General features: G+C 46.8%; 1 protein-coding gene across 2 annotated transcripts; it reads right to left on the minus strand.

Moving 5' to 3' along the window:
- Nucleotides 1-1,568: 1,568 nt before the first annotated feature.
- On the minus strand, nt 1,569-21,023 carry NLRX1 (NLR family member X1). 2 transcript variants are annotated; one of them, XM_053367074.1, is made up of 9 exons: nt 20,940-21,023; nt 13,553-13,702; nt 12,372-12,453; nt 10,757-10,854; nt 9,086-9,702; nt 6,861-8,281; nt 4,717-4,803; nt 3,030-3,281; nt 1,569-1,912 (listed from the first exon to the last, which is right to left on the minus strand). In XM_053367074.1, the coding sequence occupies exons 2-9, from the start codon at nt 13,674-13,676 to the stop codon at nt 1,594-1,596; spliced, it is 3,000 nt and encodes a 999-aa protein (XP_053223049.1). In that variant the 5' UTR covers nt 13,677-13,702; nt 20,940-21,023; the 3' UTR covers nt 1,569-1,593. The 2 variants fall into 2 exon arrangements, with proteins under 2 accessions (XP_053223049.1, XP_053223048.1); XM_053367073.1 differs by lacking the exon at nt 20,940-21,023 and adding an exon at nt 15,934-17,292.
- Between the last annotated feature and the right edge of the window lie 450 nt (nt 21,024-21,473).

Genomic DNA, 21,473 nt, shown 5'->3' on the forward strand with positions numbered 1-21,473 from the left:
CAGTGATAAAAGCGAACCATTTTAGTCCTTGGCCCCAAAAACGACTGGCGGGTTCCATGTGTGAAGTTGTGAATCTTTGAAAAGCTGAGTAGCTGCTCCACTGTGGGGAAGGAAGCATGGCTCATGAGGTATTTGTGTTTAGAATTGATGGTAGAGGTTGGAGAGAAGCAGTGTCACTAGGAAGGCTGTGTTCCTTAAGGCAACACAGAAGCATCCCCTCACTTTGATCACACAAAAGCCAGCTTTGCCAGTGCACAGCTCACTGTGGTCCTCAACCCAGCCTTTCCCTGAAAATCAGCACCTCATATGCATAGCGGGTGGGGATGCTGAGAACGGTTTCATTCAGCATCACCTCCCTTTGCTGGGTAAAAAGCTCTGGGTAAAAATCAGTTCTGCAGCTTTTTAGCAACACTGCACAGAACAGATTGGCGTATGCCTGTGACGTCAACAACACAGCTCCCCACCCACCAGGGAGCAATGTTTTGACTTCTAAATTCTCTTTTGCATTATTGAATTAAAAACGAAACACCAATAAGGTGGCAAATAAAACATTTAAATGAATATGCATAGATGAAATACATATATACCGTATTTTTCTGTATATAAGACATCTTCATGTATAAAACGGCCCCTAATTTTTTTAACCCAAAATTAAGAAATTAAATTGTTTAGCTTTTTTTGGGGGGGGGGTGAGGTCACTTCCGCCAATCGCTCACCTGCCTGCCCACCACTGCTCATCGCTTACAATAGCCATTGCTGATCTCACATGTTGTCACTGCAGCCCCCAATTGTCTGCTTTTCGCCGCTACCAGCAGCCCACCCGTCCACTTGCCATAGCCGCCAATCACCTGCCCGCCTCGCCACAGTCACTAAGCGCCTGCCCAATTGCCACAGCCAATCACCAGCAGGCCTTGCTGCAGCCACCAATCACCTGCCGAATTGCCGCTGTCAATCTCCTGCTTGCTGCACGTCCCCCCTCTGTATTCACTATCCATGTATAAGATGACACCCAATTTTTGCCTCTCTTTTTTCTAGCAAAAAGCGTCATCTTATACACAGAAAAATACGGTACATATTAAGGCACGCAGCTTATCCGAAAAAGAGAGAGATGTGGGAGACGGACCATGGAATCAGAGTTCGAATGGTGGTATTATATCTGCCACATGCATTGTGAAGGTGGAAGGAAGCCAGGCTCCTAAGAATATCAGAAGATCCCTGTCGGAACAGGCCAAAGGTCCATGTAGCCCAGAAACTTCTTCTCACAGTGGCCAGTCAGATGGCTCCAGGAAGCTCCCAGGCAGGGCATGAAGGCAGCAGCCCTGCTTGGTTGTTGCTCATAAGAACATCCGAAGATCCCTGTCGCAACAGACCAAAGGTCTATGTAGTCCCGCATCCTGTATCCTACAGTGGCCAATCAGGCGGCTCCAGGAAGCTCACAAGGCAAGGCATGAAGGCAGTCGCTCAACCCGGATGAATCTGCTGTGTAATGGCTTGTTTGTACCCACTCTGCAGCTCAACACTTTCCCCTGGGGTTTTCCAAACTGGCACAAGCACATGTTTTTTCCAGCAGGAGCCTCCAGCAGGAGTGGAGCACTAGGAAGTGCCCTGCTGAAGGTCTCCCAGCATCCGCTTGACTTCGTTCTCCACGCGGATGAACTTGGCCTTCTTCCAAGGATTGGCAGTCTCCCGGCGGCTGCACCGCAAGTCCTCCAGGAGCAGGCTGAGGTGCTGCCGCACCCGGTCGCGGTCCCAGACGGGCAAGTTCTTCTGTACTACGTTCAGGATGACGGCCCAGTAGTCGGAGATGTCGGCCCCCATCGTCAGGAAGATGAGCACCTTGATGCCGTCGCGTTCCTTGCGCAGAGCATGGAGGGCTTGCTTGCCTTCCTCGCTGATGTCGTTGAAGTACAAGCTGGAGAGAAGGAAAGGGGAAAAGCTGAAGCAGGCGGGAAAGGCTTCTGTGCCCAAGAAGAAACAGCCAATTGGAGGAGCCGCCATGTTGAGGCAGTAACCAACGCCGGCAGCAGAATGTGGTGCTAACAGGGTGGAGTTTTAGAATGGGCTGACCATTTCGGCCCACAAGAGGTAGATGGGTGGGAGGGAGAGAGTCACGCTTCCGAACAACTATTTATGTCGAAACGTCCCTGCAAATAGAAAGCCAGCTCAGCAGGCAAAGGGCTATGACCTCTCACTTTGAGATATTAGCTTTCTATATGCAGGAAAATGGTAAAAAGATACAAAAAACAACAAAAAACCAGAGAAGTATCCAAAAGGTGTGCCCCCTCACCTGCAGTCCAAAGTGGTGCAGTCTCTTCTCCCACCCACATGCATGGACCCAGACTTAGGCAGTTAGCTGGAACGCAGATGTGCATCAATTTCTGACAAATTTGGGAGAGGAAATCCTCACCACCATTTAAAAAGCCACACCCACTTATCCTGTCCCCCCCCCAAAAAAGTTTGGGATTTTTAAAATTGAAAATTCATGGCACATTTTATTGCAAATTTCTCCTAATATAAATGTTCGCATGCACCTTTGTCTAATAAGCACATCTTTGCAAAGCATTTCCCCCTAATATAAAGTGTATCACCATGCTATGTTCATCAGTAGAAATGTTATTTTCAGGCAAACTTTACCCTACAATATTAATTTCTCTACATACTGCTCTGCTAGACAGCCACACTGCAAAATTCAGAGAACTTTGGATTTCAAAGGAAGTTGGACAACATGACCCTTCCAACTCTACAATTCTATAAAGGATGTCTGCCTTTCAGCTCATGTACTGCATCAGAAGGTGCAAATTCAGTTAAGTTCACCATTAAATGAGAACTGAATTGGATGCCTCCCCCATCCCTAGTAATGGACAATGGAACCTAAGATCTTTTGGCCAAGGCATTGGCTGAGCAGACTGTTCAAAGTATGGCCCCTGCGGAAAGTCATCAGCTACCCAGGAGCTTATTCCCTTGCCTCTGTGCCTGCGTACATAAGTATATTAAGCCAGGAGGTGGCAGGAAGGGATGCTGAGACTTACTGGACAGTTTCCAGAGTGGCGTGCCTCTTGGCCTCCTCCACCAGGGCGAGGGCAGTTGCGTCGGACACCGAATTGTAGGCCACGTCGAGTTCCTGCAGGTGCTGGTTTTGCGCCAAGTGCTGGGTGATCACCTCCACGCCCCGGTTCCCCAACGAGGTGTGCAGCAGCGACAGGTGGGTCAAAGAGGTGTTGCCAGCAAGGCCTTCAGCGAGGTACTGGGCACCCTGCTCTGTCAGGGGGTTGTCCGCCAGCCTGCAAGTGGCAAAAATGAAGAAAGTTGGGTTAGCCAAGGTTGTGACCCTACAGATAAGGTCCATCAACAGTGTTCAGCTGTTTGAGGATGAATAATTGTCACATTTCCTAACCGCGGTCTAAAACAGTCCTTTTCAAAGTGGGTTTTCCAGAAGTTTTATTTTTTGCCCTAATTTATTCATCATATATTTATCGTGCAGGCTCTCTGGGCACCTTTGTGACTTTGAAAGGAGCACTCTGGGTATCTCATCTCAAGCACCTTTGACTGGAAATAGTTTCTTCTTAAGTTTCCTAAACCAACAGCAAAACATGCTCCAGTGAAAAGACAGCGGGAAGAGCTGCCCACAGAGGAAGAGCTTGCTGAAGCCACTGCCTCCCCCTACTCAACGATAGGGCCGGGACCCTGTTCATGCAGGTTTGCAATGAAGTCTGACAGGTTTGCCATCCCTCTTGCATGTAATGGGTGGGCTTGCCTTGGAATAAGGCCCAGGACTCGCTGCGTGGGAGACACGCAGGAATTCATGGGAAGGGAAATCAAAGGATGGATGCAAGGCAGTAGACAGTTTGACAAAACAATACTGTGCTGATGAAACTGTCAGAAAACAGCAGTTTGAGATGAGAACGTCAGACCAAGCTAGCTCTGTTAAAGAAGTCTGCGTTCCTCTGCACACTGAGTGGGAAGGCAATCCCAGCGAAAACTCAGTGGCATTTACTCTGCGTAAATGGGTGTAGGGGTTTCATCCTGGATTCAAAGAGACAAAGTTGACTAGACACTTGACTGTAGGAGAACCATACGGAGAACCTACTGCCTTTTCTTTAAAAGTTAGCAAGAGCAGCCGGTTCAGAGCTGTGGTGAGGGGGCAGCAGAATCTGGCTGCTCTACTGATGCCCCACAATGCACTTTGACCCCATGTCCACCTGGGCACTGTGGGAAATTTATTTACTTATTTTATTTAATAAATTTTATTTAATAAATTTTATTTGCGGCTTGATTGCGGGGGCGGGGTGTTATTAAAAAAACCTCCAGACCTCCAAAACCTCAAATTGAAAGGTGTGGTAGTATGCTGACATCCAGAGTTGGACTGTATCTAATTCAGTTCTACTCAAGAGTAGACTCACTGAAATGAATGCACCTCAGTCAGGCCCAGGACAAGCACTGGAGACAACAAAACGCTTTTTTAAAAAAGTGTATTGTTTTATAGGTGTGTTTCCTGCTGCTCTGGGCTTCCTTACTAAAGCTTGGAAATAATAATAATAATAATAATAATAATAATAATAATAATAATAATAATCTGATTCTCCAGCTTTTATTTGGATGAGAATTCCTTTCGTTTTGCTCTACCAAACTGTTGGGGGGGGGGGACTGGGAGAGATTTAGGGACAGAGTGCACCCTCTCCTCTCTGTGGGACTTGCAGTCTCCCTGTTCACACTCACCTTAGGGTACTCACACCACATTTCTCGTGCAACAGCAGGTCCCTGATCTCCTTGCATGCTTCTGGCCCCAGGCTGTTGAGCTGCAAGCTGAGGGAAGACACAAACACAGAAAAATCAGTTTGCTTTTTTCCTTCCTCTTTTCCCTTCCTAATCACAGTTTGCCACCCTCTGGTGAAAGGCAAGAATGCATACCCTCTGACATTTCTCCAATGAAAATAGGGACGTCTCATTCCACAATGATAATTTTACTATTTATACCTTACCCATCTTTCCGGGTTACCCCAGCCACTCTGGGCAGCTTCCAACATATATAAAAGCATAATAAAACATTAAATTTTTAAAAAAATATTCTGTATACAGGATTGCCACCAGATGGCTTGGGGGTTGGATAACTCTATACCATCCAACATTTCTACAATGAAAATAGAGACATCCAAAGGAAAAGTGGGACATTTTGGGATCAAATCAGAAACCGGGACGGCTTCTCTAAATCAGGGACATCCCTGGAAAATAGGGACATTTGGAGGGTCTGTGATTCAAAGCTTGGAGAAACGTCTTTCTTGTGGGCTTCTCCCAGGCGGGCTGATGGAGGAGTAATGGAGCAGTCCATTCCTCCTCTGGCAGCCTGCATGAAATTCCATGCATTCGCCTGCATGAAATTCTTGGTCGCCTGTGGTGACCTTGCGGCGGGAAGACACATTACAACGAACCTGACAAATTGTTAGGACATGGGACTGTATCCAGCTAAGTCTTCCTCAGAGTAGACCCGCTGAAAGCAAGGAGCCATGGCTATTTATTTCTTTAGGTCTACCCAGTGGGTGTTCTTCCTGGTGGAATCTGGGGTGCAAAAGGGGTCCTCCATAGCCCAGAGGCAGAAAATCTGCCATCGCCAATTTCTAAGATGGCAAGAAGTGAGGGTTGGGAAAGACTGTTCTCTGCCTGAAACCCTGGGGAGCTTCTGCAAGTCAGAGTAGAAGATACTGGGCTGGACAGTACAAAGGAGCTTCCTAGGTTTCTACAACCTGAGCTTGTCTTTGAGCAACAGCTTGGTCATGTGAGCTTGTGAACAAAGTGCTAAGTCGCTCTGGAACATTCTGGGCAGTATCTAACTCACTCACTCCATCCATGCAAGGATTTATGCTTGAGCAACATTGGTTTTTTCCCCTCCACCCCCCCCCACTCATGCCCTGCAAAATCAGTTCTAGGGGTCCCTCCAACCCTTCAGAGCATATATAGGGGAGGATACAGGACATGTGTGGGGAGAGAAGGGCAAGTTCCATTGCGCAAACTTAAATCTTCACCCTGACATAACAATTCTCCTTAGGGCAACGTTGGAGAGAATACATAATCCAACCATCTCGGACCCTATGATCAGCAGAGGGGGTCTTCTTTGGTGGTGCCAACACTGGCATGTGTCCAGTTGGTATTGACTCACGGCAGGGCCTTTTTAGTAGTGGTTCCCCAGTTGTGGAATGCCCTCCCTACTGGGACACACCTGCCTCCATTGTTATTAACTATCAGGAGGAATTTGAAAACATTCCTGCTTACCCAGGCATTTGGTTGGCTGAAGAATACTGTTCCTGGGACCTCAATAATATTGGATGAGAAGTAAGTTTCTAACTGTAATTGCTTTAGTAATAATAATTATTATTTATTATTTATACCCTGCCCATCTGGCTGGGTTTCCCCAGCCATCCTGGGCAGCTTCTAACAAAATATTAAAAATACGATAAAACATCAAACATTAAAAACTTCCCTAAACAGGGCTGCCTTCAGATGTCTTCTAAAAGATAGTTGTTTATTTCCTTGACATCTGTTGGGGGGGGGCGTTTCACAGGATGGGTTTCACCACCGAGAAGGCCCTCTGCCTGGTTCCCTGTAACCTCACATCTAGCAGTGAGGGAACTGCCAGAAGGCCCTTGGAGCTGGACCTCAATGTCAGGGCTGAATGATGGGGGCGAAGACCCTCCTTCAGGTATACTGAGCTGAGGCCATTTAGGGCTTTAAAGGTCAGCAAAGTTTAGTTTAGAAAGTTTTAAACTATTTTAGAATGTTTTTGCTGTGCTTTTGTTTCTAAATTGTCTGTTTGGGTTGCTTGGGTAGGAAAGGCAGGATGTAAATTCAATAAACCAACCAACACTCACTGGAGTTTTTTGCACCGCAGCAAGACGGGGAAGAGAATCTTCAGGCTGTTGATGTCGAGGTGGCAAGAGGCCAAGTTCAGCTCCTCCACTTCATGACTGGTGGTGCCCACGACAGATGCCACAACGGAGCACTTGAGAGGGGTCATCTTGACAGAGGAGAGGTTGATGGTCCTCAAGGACTGGACAGCCTCGGCCGTGAAGCGTTCATTCTGGAACTCGTGCAGGAAGAAGAGGTAGTCCATGAGCTCGGACGGCGGCAAGCCCTTGCGGCTGTTGCGGATGACCGTCTTCTTCATGGCCTTGGCGATCTCAAAGGCTGCCAGGTTCTTGATGGAGCAGCCCAGCTGGTCCAGGATGGCCCGGTTGCGCCGTGACAGCAGCCCTCCCATGAAGATGGGGAAGAGCTCGAAGACCTCGTCGTCCGAAGCCTCGTCCGGATGGCGCATGGGACCTTCCACCCCAAGGATGCTGAAGTTGATCTGGTCCAACACGTCGTCATTGAAGTAGTCCTCCTCCTTGAACATCTCCACCGCCATGGTGTGGGCGATGGTGTCGCGGTCTTTGCTGGTGAACCGGCCGAAGTAGCGGGGTAAGACCTTGATTAGGCTGAAGAGCACCGGCAGAACGCGCAGAGGCAAGACTTTGGAGACGATGCTGAGGACCACAGTCACATCTTCACTCACCTTGCCAATGATCTCGGAGACCTCCTTGCCCACCCGTTGCCCCAGGGTCTTCTTCTCGCCCAGGACCACGTAGAGGGCCGCCAGGTACTCCTGCATGGCAGGGATGGTGAAGACAAAGGTGTGCTCCTTGCCCGACTGCACGCTGGGCGTCAGGAAGAAGCTGAAGACGTCTCTGCGGAAAACATTCAGGAGGTTGAGCTCACTTTCCGTCTTCATCTCCACCTCAAAGCAGCGGCGCAGGTCCTCTTCCGAGAAGGAGGTCTGCCGGGACATCACCCCCTTGTAGGCCAGCTTGCCCACAGTTTTGGACACGTATTTCATCATGGAGATGTCAGACGGGTCCGTGCTGTCCAGCACCTCCCCGCTGAAGTTGAGCCGCAGGAAGCTGGTGTAGATCCCGGTGAGGGTTTGAGTGGGGGGCACCGACTTGGTGAAGTAAAGGAAGTGCAATGTGGTGCACACTAACCAGCAGTAGGATGGCAGGAAGCAGGCGGCCGCAATCTGGTTGTGCCGCTCCAAGTTCCTGGACAGCATCTCCACCAAGTTGTCCTGCTCGTTTGCTTCCTCCGCCGTTGGAGGGCCAGAGGCCCCGAGGCACTCAGGCCTACGCAGGCGCAAGTGGAAGTAGAGCTTCTGGAGGTTGATGTCGGAGAAGCCACAGACCTCGACGTAGCGGCCCACGAACTTGCTGGGGATGCGGCGCACCGCCGAGGGCCGTGTGGTGACGATGATGCTCGCCTGGAGAGACAGGAGACATGGCTTGGTCAATGAAATCCAAGGTCAGAACACAAGACATAGAACCTAAGGAGCTACCTTATACCAAGGCAGAACACTCTTCCATCTAGCTCAGTATTGTTGACACTGTCAGTTGAGAACATAATGGTAGTTTTCTAGCCCTGGGTTCTGAGTCAGACCATTGGTCTATCCAGCTCAGAATTGTCTATGCCAGAGAATGGGGAACCTCTGGCACTCCAGATGTGTAGGACTTCAACTTCCAGCTGCCTTGGCCACCAGCATGGTCAATGGTCAGGGATGAAGGGAGTTGGACAACATATGGAGGGCCATAGGCTCCTCAGCTGTATTTTAATTTAATGGACCATTAAATGGGTTTTTGTTTGCTGAAGGTGACTGCATTCTGCTGCTGATTCTCTCTCTAAGCATCTACCATTTGTGGATCTCAAGGGAAAGAGGTGAGCCGTCTCACTCAGGGAGCCACCCATTCCACCAGCTTGAAAGATGGGAAGCTGAGCTCAATGCATCAGCTTTGCCGAAGGCATCAAACCCCATCGGATGCCTCCTGCCTCTGAACTGTGCCAGCCAGTCATTATAGGAACAATTGTTTACGTAAGAATTGGTGCCTGAGTTCCGATTTCCCCCCTCTTCCCTCCCTATCCCTTTTCCCGTGTGTGTTGTGTATGTTTTAGATTGTAAGCTCGTGGGCAGGGTCTGTCTTGTTTAATTGACACTCTGGGAAGCTTTTGGGTGGAACAGCGGGTTCAAAGGCTCTAAATACATAAAGAACAATCTCCCCTGAACACAAACCTCTGGCATCATGTATTTCCTCAGCAGGTTGACCACAACGGCAGATGGAGGAATCGGCTCGTTGGGGTCGCAACAGAGTTCTGTGTGCGCCAGGCGGAAGTCTAGATTGAGGCGGTCCAGGCCATTGAGGATGAAGAGCACTTTGAGGTGGCTGGAGCCCAACGTGGGCACCAGCTCCCGGAGATGAAGGTATTTCTTGGTGATCATGCGCCGCAAGGAGATGGGTGCGCTGCCTTGGGAAAGGTCCTCACAGGAGAATGGGATAAGCAGCTCAAAGCGCGGGAGGCGGCCATGACACCAGTCCATCACCATCTTCTTGATAAGGGTGCTCTTCCCGGTGCCCACCGTGCCATAGAGGACCACGTTCTTCACCTGATTCCCGCAGGCGTCCACGTCAAAGAGGTTCTGGAGGCCAATGGTGTGGCTACGGGAGGCCTGCAGCTGGTTCTGGATGGTCATCTCAGGAGAAGGCTTCAGGATCTCCTCCAGGGAGCTCTCCCGGATCACGGGGTCCACGTGGGTGGTGTCTAGTGAGAACGATGGGCCAAACTGACGCTCCTCATTTGGCTGCTGGCGGAACCAGTCAGAGAGGTTTTTGCGGTGTTTCTGGATGGCTTCTGCGGAGGAGAAAAGTGAGAGTTAGGGCTCCTGGGCGACCTATTTATTACACATTGGTTCCGATTTGCTAGCACAACACTTATAGAGAGGTTAGATTAGATCCAGGGTTTATTGAGCATTTGTTTTGATTTGTTTGCAGAGAGGTTGCAAGTCAATGTACATTCCTCCTGCATTCATCCTGACTTGCTTGCGGGATGTTTACACATCCTCCCTGTTAGCCACACACAATGTATGGGTAAGCGCACAGTTTGTTCCTTTGCTGGAGCAAACCACATTCCTATTTGCTCATGCAGGAAAAAGCAGTTTCCACTGTTCAAAGGGCTGTTTGAAAGCCATTTCCCAAACAGCCCTGCACTGTTTTTTAAACCTCCAAATTTCAGGGGATTAAGAAGCAGCACAATGATGTTAGGGGAAAGACTTTCAATCAGCCCTTTGCTAACATTCCTCCACTGCTCTTTTCTGATTTTTGGAGGTTCAAAGAGCAGCACGTGGATGTCTGAAAGTCCTTTGTTGCCCCTTAACTTCAAAGAATCTGCAAACCAAAGGATCACCATGAGATGTTTACAAAAGGCTGTTTGAAAGCCCTGCGCTGTGCTTTGAAGTCCTGACAAGCGGGGCTTCAAAGCACAGCATCACCTGACGTCACTATGGCATCCCTAGTCATTTGTTGGAACCATGCCGTCAGGTGTTGGAGAGATTAAGATCTGCCCCCGCCCCCAGCCAGAAAAGGCTCTCCATCCCAGCTTTCAAGCATTCCTTCTTATTCATCAGAAACAGAAACCTGCTTTTAAAAATTAAAAATAACCAAAGCGAAGGTCCCCAAGCTGCTCATTTCTACACCTCGATATCAAATTGCACGTCTGAATGTAATTGCAGAATTGCATAAATCTCTTGCTAAAAAGAGAAAAACGCGAAGGGTTTTCGCCCAGACCCCAATGGCAGTGGTAGGCATGTCCCACTCCACCCCCGCCAGGCAATCTAGTTGTGTTCCCTGGTCCAGATTAGTGATCAGCAACAGCATCACTCCTTGGAAACATAAAGTAGTGGATTTACCAGAGGTGGGCACATTCTTCAGTGCTGGTTGGCTTGGTCTGGGGGAGGTTGGCTGAGATGGGAACCCTTGGGGTCCTCCCACATGACAGACAAAGTCCCTGTAAGAGAGAGAGGAAAGAAAATGTGAGGTATTATTTTTTTTTAGTGTTTATATTATTAACTTGTAAGATATGGATTTGTTTTTTGTTATTGTTGCTTTTTTAGTTTTTCGAATGTTGGTTTTTGCGTGTTGTGTATTGTTATTTTTCGATATTTTTCGTGTTGTTGTTGTGTGGAAAATACTAATAAAATTTATTTAATACAAATAAATAAATAAATCCTTAAATTATTTAACTGATTATTATCAATAAAAAGTTTGTGAATGTTTATTCAAAAAAAGAAAAGAAAATGTGAGGTATTTGGGCCCCAGGTGGCTAAGGAAAAGAGAACCCCTATAAGGCTGGCAGCTCTGTTTTTTGCAAATACAAATGCATTCCAGAGCTTGAAAACAAACAAACAAAAATGTATTCAGTTGCTTCCAGAAAGAACAGATTGTGGACAGCTTCCTATGTCTGGATAGAGAGACAGACAGGCAGGCAGGCAGGCAGACTCTCTGTCTAAATTTCAACATCAATTTATGGCTAGCAAAGTAGCAAGAGATGATAAAAGTAAATATGGAGGAAGGCAGATACAGTCATACCTTGGAAGTCAAACAGAATCTGTTCCGGAAGTCCGTGTGACTTCCAAAATATTCGGAAACAAAAGTGCAGCTTCTAATTGGCTGCAGGAAGCACCTGCAGCCAATCAGAAGCCCCACTGGACGTTCAGCTTCTGAAAGAACGTTCGAAAACTGGAACACACAGTTCTGGTTTTTGATCGTTCAGGAGCCGGAACGTTCGACTCCCAAGGCATTCGGGAGCCGAGGTATGACTGTATAAAAGTAATAGAACACTTTTGAATGTTCAAAAAGGCTTCCCTTGCATTGTCTCGGTGGTTCCCAATTGGTGGTCCGTGGACTCCAGGGGGTCCACATAACCCATCCAGGGGGTTGGCTGTGTCTTGAACGAGATTCTAGCACCCTAAACTGCACATTTCTTGGGCACCGTGCTCTCAGAAAGGTCACATCACTGGGACATGTTGGAGGGTATGGTGACACCATTCACATAACAAAAACTACCAAAAGTAGGGGGTTCGTGGGTTGGCTTTTGAAAAACAGGGCGTCCACAGTACTTTGCTAATTGGGAACCACTTCTTTATCTAGGGGTGGCTAACCAGGAAGGGGTGGCTAACCAGATGTTGTTGGACTCTAACTCTAATCAGCCCCAGCAGCCAGATTGGCCAATGGTCAAGGACCCTGGGCATTGTAGTCCAACCAAAGACGGCCCCTTTGTACAGCAGGCTAGCTCTCTCTAACCTCCGTCCAGAAAAGCGAGAGGCATTCTCAGAGATCAAGGACACCTTCCAGCCAGTCAAAAACACTTATATACATGGCAGGGCATATAAGGGGCGTGGACTGATTAAAGTTCCAATGGCCAGGTAGAGAAGGCTGGAGGGCTGCATTTGGACCCTGGGCCTGTGGTTCCCCCCTTGTGTTCTAGGTTGCTAAGAGTTCAGTACCGCAGCAGGGCATCCTTACCTGACAGGAGATACTGATCTTAAGAAGAACAAGGTCCGGTCCACATGCAGGATCCTCTTGAGGACCAGGCGGTTCCCAGCGCCTTCAAGGAGAGATTGCAGGACAAAGTTATTACAGCATTGGTTTATGTTATATTATTTACACATTACTACTTATTATTTACCTATTATAAACGTAACTTGAGAAACAAAGCCACAGAACCACGCGTAAGGTAGCTGGATCCAGACTAAATCAGCTGAACTTAGTTCTCTTAGCTGAAATGAGTGGGTTGTTGATTTCAATGGGACCCAAGTTCAGTCCCATCTTATGTGTAAAATCAAAAGCACGTTTCTAGTCCTTAGGAATATGGAAGGAGGAAGGTCTCTGCCCCAAGGAGCATGCACTTGGGCTTAATTTCAGTGGCAGATGAGGTTGAAGGGGACATATCAAGGGTTTCACAGGTGGGTTTTAAGGAAAGCCTTAAAGGAAAAGTAGGGAGAGGGAAGGTTCAAGTTTAGTTTCACTGTTTCTAATTTTTCCAGTCTTAAATTCAGTTCTCTATATTTCCATATCAGTTTGTATTTTTTTTTAAAAAAAAGGTGACATGAAAATTCATCAGCATCTTAGTGTAAATTTTTCTCCTAATATACATATTTCAATGCAATATTACCTAATACATTAATTATTTTTTACAGTTATGCCTCGCTTTTTAAACCTAAGTGTCTCAAAGTGTCTTACAGAATAAAAATAGAAACAACAAAAAATGTTAAAACCAAATATAAAAACAGCAATAAAAGAAGACTCCAAAGTGCAGATCTATCTATCTATCTAATCTATCTATCACAAAAACAAATCCTGCCCAACCCATTTAAAAGGATGAGTGGAATATAAAGATCACAAACATAACCAGCTACCCTCTAAATTAAGGTTCGAAGAAGAGAGCAAATTATTTTTAAAAAAATGTCTGGCAACTAAAACCAGACAACAATGGCGCCAGGTGCGTTTCTCTGGGGAAAGCGTTCCGCAGAAGGGGAGCCATCACCTCTGCACCCCCTGGGCACTGAGAGAGGGGGGTTTTAAGGATAAGGAGCAGGAAGGAAAGACACCCTGCCCAAAGAATAAACGTGCTCAGAGGCACTCTTACTACTTCAACCAGTTCCAGACTCTGAAAGCAGAGCCCTGGAGATTGAACTCTGCCTTACCTAGCGCCGAGTCCAGGTGCATCGCGGAAGCTACAACGCCTCTGCCGGCCTTCTGCTTGGCCTCTATTTGCTTCAGCCTGCTCCAGCTGCTCCCCGCCTGGCACGGCCATCTCCTGAACGGCATGGGGGTGGAAGGAACCTGCCTTTCAACTGGAAGACACACGTAAAAAGGTCAGAAAGCAGAGCTGGAATTTCCACCACCACCACCACCCTGTCCCCCAGAATCTGATAATCAATATCTGCGAAAATCTCGTCACTGAGGCAGACATAGCTTGGAGGCCAGGGGCCTCCTGAGCAAGCCTGCCTCTGTCACTATATCTATTTATACTATATATTTTTCTCTCACTTCTTTCAGGTAATTCCCTTCCTCAAAACAGCTCACATCAATACTGTAGGGTCACTTCAGGACAAGCTGTTTAATGACCATTTAGCATTATTTGATTGCAGTGAGAGCTATTCTTTAATGAGCTTTCATCTTGATTTGATTATGGGGAGATTAGACAGTGTTGCATCAAACAAGCATTATCTCCTAGAGCAAATTACCTGTCACTTTCTTTACAGCAAACAATCTCACCTTTGGGGGATGGGGAGGGGAGCATGCTTGCTGCACAATAGTGCAAAATCAACGTTAACTGAGCAACCTGAATTTGCCGATTCAGAGCCCACCTGCAGATTGGGAATGGTGGGGTGACTGGCAGGGGAACTAATGGCAGGTGGAACCAGAAGTCTCACAGACAGTTCTGATTTTATTATTTAGTTTATTTATTAAATTTATATACCACCCTTCATCTAAGGATTACAGATTCCTCCCCATCCTCCTTGGTAGCCCTGGGTTTTACATGCATACATTCTAGGAGTCTCACAAATTAAGAACTCCAGACAGTGGCAATAGCAGGTTTTATCTAGAAACTTGCACTCACACAGATCTTAGAATGGGGAGAATGTTCACGGCGCACACAGAAAGAATCAAATATACACATTTAACCCTTCAGTGTGGAATAGCTCAGCAAACAGTACATTTCTATTATGGCGAACGACTCAAGAGAATGGTTTGGGAGAATTAGCTAATTCTAAACCACAGGGACATAGGAAGTTGCCTTGTACCGTATCAAACAACCGAGCTACTATATGCCAGAGGTCCCCAAACTGTGGTCCACAGCATGCCTGCATTAAATACTTGTGTTCGTTTCTAACTGTAATTTTATTGCTTCTTTAATATTGCTGTTCATTGCAGGGCTGGGCAATATCTGGTTTTCAGCATCATGATATAATCACCTGCTAAACATCGCAATATACTGATATAGCACAATGTCTGAAATAAGGATGGAGCTATATAGAAGCATTGGCTGGCTCCGGTTTTTCCTGCATTGTGATTTTTGCTGGCGCCTGCTCTTGTGGTTCTCTGCCCCCTGAATGAGGCAGGGGAGAGCTGAGCCAGCAGAGTTATCAGGGGCTGCAGGAATCGAGAGAAGCATTGGCTGGCTTCACGGTTTTCCCCACATTGTGATTTTTTTTTTGCATAGCACACACACAATTTGTGATATATTGCCGGGTCAAATATTATGAAACCGATATCATGATATGGACTGCAAACTGGTTTTGGGTGCTATAGCGATATATCACCCAGCCGTAATTCATTGTATTACAAATAGAATTCTAATTAGAAATTGCACAGCATCCAGCACAGCACATTACAATTGCTACAACAGGTAGAAAAGATCATTAAGTGGTCTGCCAGGATGATTAGAAGAAGAAGAAGAAGAAGAGTTTGGATTTGATATCCCGCCTTTCACTCCCTTTAAGGTGTCTCAAAGCGGCTAACATTCTCCTTTCCCTTCCTCCCCCACAACAAACACTCTGTGAGGTGAGTGGGGCTGAGAGACTTCACAGAAGTGTGACTAGCCCAAGGTCACCCAGCAGCTGCATGTGGAGGAGCGGAGACGCGAACCCGGTTCCCCAGATTACGAGACTACCGCTCTTAACCACTACACCACACTGGCTCTCAGTGGTCGGGAGGGTGAGGGCAAAGTTGGTCTACAATGACTGATAGGGACTCTTTAAGATTTTAGGCAGGTAAGTCTTTCCTCCAGCCCTACCTGGTGATGTTGCCAGGGAATGAATGTGGGGCCTTCTGCATGCAAGGCAGATGACCTACCCCATAGCCCTTCCCTGACTACACATCCCCAAGAAGGAGCAAGTCCACAGAGGCCAAGAGGTGATGCAAGAGGGTGGCTTCCAAAACACACATGCACACTACTGGTAGGAAGCCAAAAACAGATCTAAACACACAGTCACACATTCTCAGAGACAGGAAGGAGGAGCAAGTTTGGAGACTACCATTTGTTGTGGAAACAGAAAACAGGGGAGGAAGCCAAAGGTACCTTTTCAGTCCCTGTGGACAATCGCAAAGAAGGAGTCCTGGAGCTTGTCGAAAGTCCTAAGTCAGGCTGGAAACAGCAAGGGCTGCAGCAAGGACTTCTGCTTCACCAAGTGGAGACCCAGGGAAGCAGGAGACTGGAGGCAGTGGAGGCAAAGCAAGGGTGAGAATGCAGCACTAGACACCGGGGTTTCATCCAGGGAAAAGCGATTCAGCAAGAAGGACTTCAGGCAGCCAGCGGAGCCCAGCAGCAAAGGAGCCAAGAGTGGGATCAGGAGCCTGGTTTTTATACTCTGGGGGACAAAAGCTTCAAAGCGAATTCCAAAGTTGATTGGATCAGTGACGTGTTGCTCCTGGCCAGTCCTTTTGGTCCATGGCAAGGTGGGGTGGGTCCCCGCCTTAATAGGATTATCTTTGGTTATCTTTCCTTGGCATAGTCACACCTTGGCTAGTATGATTGGATTTTAGACTGGGTGGGCTTAGAAGTGCACCTTGTGAGGATGGCTAATTCGGTTGCACTGCCCGAGGTGCAAATGGCTGTGCACGGAACAACATCACCCCAGTCTGGATTATTCCCAAATTTCATTTTAGCAAATTCCCACCTCCCATTCCATGCTTTCTTCAACCCCTCTCTTCCACTTTCTTTAACCTTACAATAATCCATGCAACTGTCTCTTCTCCGCAGCCCTCTGAACACAAGCCCCAAACATGGTTCATTATACTTTCCCACTACGAAGTAAGGAAAAATATAACTTTAAAGAAAAACAGCCAACACATTTAGTCCCAGTAACCTTACGTGCGCTTTCTTGACCGCAAGTCCCACTAAAATGAACTTTTCAGGAAACATGCATCAGACCAAGCTACATATTGTCATTCTGGGAGACCCCCAATTTGATGAGTTTCACCTGTTGACTTCTGCCTGCTGCCTACATGTACGTAAAAGTTGCATGCAGCTGTAGTACACAAGGGGCAACACTAGCTGTGTAAATAAGTAGGGGAGAAGAAAGAGAGAAAGGCCTTTGGAAGGAAGGGGAAAACAGAGGAGAGAAGAGGACCTGGAAATAAGGTGAATAGAAGAGGGGGTCCTTTTTGTAAAATTCACACATGCACCTTGGGGGCGAATTAGCAGGTCTTTCTCGCTTCATTCCCTGCCATCTCCAGTGGCTGCACATCATCACAATGCCAGCCTGTTTGTGGCTCTGCTGTGTGCCTTTCTGCTGTCACTGACAGCCAGCTGAAATAATAATCAGCTGTCCTCCTCTTCCTCCTCCCTCTCCCCTTAAAGCAGCAGGCATCACTAAAGGACTTCACCAAGCTGGCAAAGATGGACACATTTACAGCCGGCTTTGCCGCAGAGGCCTGGCTTGGAACTTGCCAGGCTGGCCACGGAAGGGCTCTTAGCAATTCCTGGTGCAGATGCCAGCTCAGAACATTGTGCCGTTAGAAAGCAGGAAAATAGACAAAATGAAATTTGAGCTCCAAGGCCAGGCAGCTTAAACGTTGCTCTCAGAATTCATGGTACAAATCAGTCGCAAATAAGCAAAAGAGGGAGAGAGAAGGCATGGATTTTCTCCGAGCAAATGCATGCAAAAATGGGCTCAATTTTGCAGAACCTGCCACATCCCCATGTGCATCCAGGGGTTTGCAACTGATCAGGAATAAATCAGCCTTGCCTTCTCTTGCGCTTTTAACGGTAGCTTTTATGTGCAGAAATCGATAGGCAGAAAAAATACCATTGCTGTACAACCACCTCCTGCTAAAGGGAAAACTCCAGTGGACACCTGAGAAGCTAAAACAAAAGCACATGCTGGCAGCCCTGTGGCTATAGCTTAGCTCAGGGATCAGCAACCTTTTTCAGTCCACTGTCCCTCAGACCATGTGGTGGGCTGGACTATATTTTTTTTTGGGGGGGGGGAATGAACGAATTCCTATGCCCCACAAATAACCCAGAGATGCATTTTAAATAAAAGGACACATTCTACTTATGTAAAAACACGCTGATTCCCGGACTGTCTGCAGGCTGGATTGAGAAGGCGATTGGGCCGCATCCAGCCCCAGGGCCTTATGTTTGCCTACCCCTGGCTTAGCTGGTAACAGAATCCTAGAGACTGCAGGGCTCTGCCACTGCATCTTAAGTCGAGCTACAGAGTCTGGAATCTTGGCTAAAGTTGTGCAGCTGAATCCATCATGGCAGGCATCAAAGAGTTAAGATGAGAGGCTTTAAAGCATCAGAGAGTGTGCCTGTTCACACCCGTCATTACCTGTAAATCCAGGCCTGTCTCTAAGGAATTGTATCTGCTGCTGTTCTTTGGTTACCTTGAGATGTGTGTGTTTTCAAATTGAACAAGTGGTGCTGAGCAAGGCAAGGCAAACAGCAAGGGGAGAGGGGAAAATAAGTTGTTGTTCATCAGCCCAGCTGAACAACACACAAGCAAATTGGGATGAATGTTCATTGTTGCACAACCCCTCTGCAAACAAATCAGGATGGATGTGCAATAAAGACCACTGCACATACTTTGTTCAAACAAATGCTGAATGCTGAATAAATGGGTTATCTGGAGGAGCCTCTCATTTTTAATGCTGGGGTATATTGCTACTGCTTCATTTCATCTTTGACGTTCCTTTTTTTGTTCCAAAAAAATTGTTTTATTGTAGATTTGCTTTACTACAAGTGCTTGAAAAGCGGGATATACAAAGCTTTAACATGAAATTAATCTAAAGCTATTGGTTCATTTCTAAAGGAGAGATACTGGGGTTCAGACTTCTGGGAGCTACATTCTTGGCTTAGGTTTTGTTTCTGATGCATGAAGAGAAAAATTAACTCTGTACATGCTCAGGAGCCTTCGGGTATCCTGAACTCTGATCAAACATTTGTTGTAGATATATAGATTTAGGTATTTTATAGTATTGTGAGAACTTTAATAAAAAAATCTGGAACTCTGATCAAACACTGAACTCTGTCATGCTGGATTGAGTCCCAGCTCAGATTCAGCCCAGCTTCCAGCAGTCCCCACCCACCTCAAAGTTAGCAGAGAGATTGACCAAAGAGTGATACATCTGAATGGCAATTAAAAGCAAAACACTGATGCAACACATTTGTAACTCACTTTCCTCGAAATTTCAGTTAGGCAGAACATATTTGTGTTCTTTTGAAATTTTAAAGTTTGGAACTTTTCTGTGCAATTCGTAATCCGTTAACAGTGGAAACAGTTTAATTTGTATCACAAAATGGGGCCGGTGATCCTTAATAACTTGGGATTGCTCTCTAGCCTTGGAAATGAATGAACTCTGGCCATTCAAAGCTAGCACAAACAAGAAGTTATAGCAACACTTTGGCAAGACTCTGGGGGTTCCCCTGTCTCCATGGGGCTGTCACCCACCCCTACATTTCCCCCATAATGATAATGGCCTGAAGAACTTGGGTGCTCAGAGACTATAGCCAAGGTGTTTGAGCTGATATTAAATATCACAATAGGGAGGGATTTGTTAAATCTCCAGGAATATAGAGCAGGGATATAGGGAGCTAACATTTTAGCTACCTTGCACTTTCCTCTACTCTTGGGAGAAAAAACCCTGACAGGATTATACCATATATATTTTTGTTTTGTTGTCTGTGGGCGTTTCCAGGCTCTTGCTATCTTTTGACGAAATTCAATTACATACCGGCAAATTCAGCTTGAGCAATTCAAGATAATTTGGTGCTTTTGTGCAACAAACCTGCTCCCCCCCCCAACCTGCTCCAGACTTTTTGCAATAAGAAAAGTGACAGAGAAATGCAAAGGAAAATGTGGGACAACATTTGCTCAAAGCAACATCCCAGGAAACATAGGAGCCAAGGGCCCTTTGCTTCCCCCTAAAATATTTGAGGGGGCCTGCCCCCAATAGTTGATAGGCATTGCCATTAAAATTGTGTGTGTGTCCCATGTCTTATGATCAGTTAGGTGGGGCAGGGCTTACCCCCAATATTTTATTTAAGTTGGCACCTCTGCCAGGAAACAAATCAGAATGAATAGTGAACGAACAGCTGACACCTAAAACTTTGTGAAACAGATGATGGATTTCTCGGAGCTAGCCAACCTGAGCGGAAGAGTCTGCGACCAGAAGGAGGAAGAGTATCAAGAGGAATGGAAGAAATTCAAAGATTATTCAGTTAAATATGTTAAGATAACTTAAATAGAATTACTTGCAAGTACCAAATTGGCCTAGGATTTAAATATGTGATATTGTAGAATACCATGGATTAAAAGTTAAAATGAAAAGAAAGAAAGGTGTTAACTGGACTAAGTAAATTTTACGTGAAACTAGTTTTGGAAAACTGCTACAATGATTTCTATGGAAACTCAGCTAGGGGGATTCGAGGAAGTCACTTAATGTTAACAAAAGTGGAATTTTTAGAGTTAGGATATATGTTTGTTTTGCTCACTGGAAAGACAGATCGTGAAGCTGAGGCTCCAATACTTTGGCCACCTCATGAGAAGAGAAGACCCTGGAAAAGACCCTGATGTTGGGAAAGATGGAGGGCACAAGGAGAAGGGGACCACAGAGGACGAGATGGTTGGACAGTGTTCTCGAAGCTACAAACATGAGTTTGACCAAACTGCGGGAGGCAGTGGACAACAGGAGTGCCTGGCGTGCTCTGGTCCATGGGGTCACGAAGAGTCGGACACGACTAAACGACTAAACAACAACAAGATATGTTTGTTTGCTTGCTTGTTTTTTGATGTTTTCTTTTTATGTTTGTTGATATATTTGTTTTAAATTTGGAAAACCAATAAATTTTTTTGGAAAACCCCCCAAAAAAAACTTTGTGAAGCAAATCAGAACGCATGATCCCCCCCTGAGCCCCTACCAAGGAAAAATCGAAGGGGATCGGGGCAGCTGGGATGACTTTACTGCTTCCCTTACCAACCCTCCCTTGTCACCAGAGCCCTCCGAGAGAGAAGAGCGGGAAAACGGCTCAGAGTTGGCCCTGCGCTGACGTGACCCCTCTGACCACCCGCGAAATTTTACCTCCGGCGAAGGATCTTCCGAGCGGATGGCCGATGCAGGCGTGCCCTTTGTTCCATCAGGGTCTTTCTGTCGTCTGTCTGTGTTGATCTGCTTTTTCAACAGGCCTCTGGGAGGTTCGCGTTGCATTCAGAACAAGCTTCTCTTCGCCTCCCCGGCGGTTTATTTTTGTCTCTGTGAAGGCTCCTGCCCTCTGTCAGTTTATTTGCAGCCGTAACTTCCTGCAAAGAAAGCCCTTCCCACTTGGCCTTACAAACTGCCTCTCTCGCAGCTGGCAGAGCTTCCAAAAGGGGGGAAAAACACAAAACCAGGGCGGGGAAGATTGAGCAGAGAAGGCGAGCAAGAGAGGAGCTGGATTACCACAGAGTGCATTTGTGTGCGTTTTCTGGCACAGGCAGAACGGCTTGCTTCCTGCCCCACTGGATTTGCTTCAGATGCAGCCGCCTCTATGCAGAATTGCGTAAACGTGGAGATATCCACTCCTGTGACTCTGCATCTCCTTTGCTGGAAACAAGCACCTGTGGGATTTCTGCCTGT

This window comes from Podarcis raffonei, chromosome 15, assembly GCF_027172205.1.
Source record: "Podarcis raffonei isolate rPodRaf1 chromosome 15, rPodRaf1.pri, whole genome shotgun sequence".
In the NCBI taxonomy this organism is placed as follows: Eukaryota; Metazoa; Chordata; class Lepidosauria; order Squamata; family Lacertidae; genus Podarcis; species Podarcis raffonei.

Excerpts from the sequence above, each read along its gene's own strand:
- NLRX1 (XM_053367074.1), bottom strand. The coding sequence starts at position 13,676 with ATGCCGTTCAGGAGATGGCCGTGCCAGGCGGGGAGCAGCTGGAGCAGG. Across the intron at positions 10,855-12,371 it reads AGATCAGTATCTCCTGTCAG|GGACTTTGTCTGTCATGTGG; the intron begins GTAAGGATGCCC and ends TCTCTCTTACAG. Across the intron at positions 9,703-10,756 it reads GAAGAATGTGCCCACCTCTG|AAGCCATCCAGAAACACCGC; the intron begins GTAAATCCACTA and ends TCTCCTCCGCAG.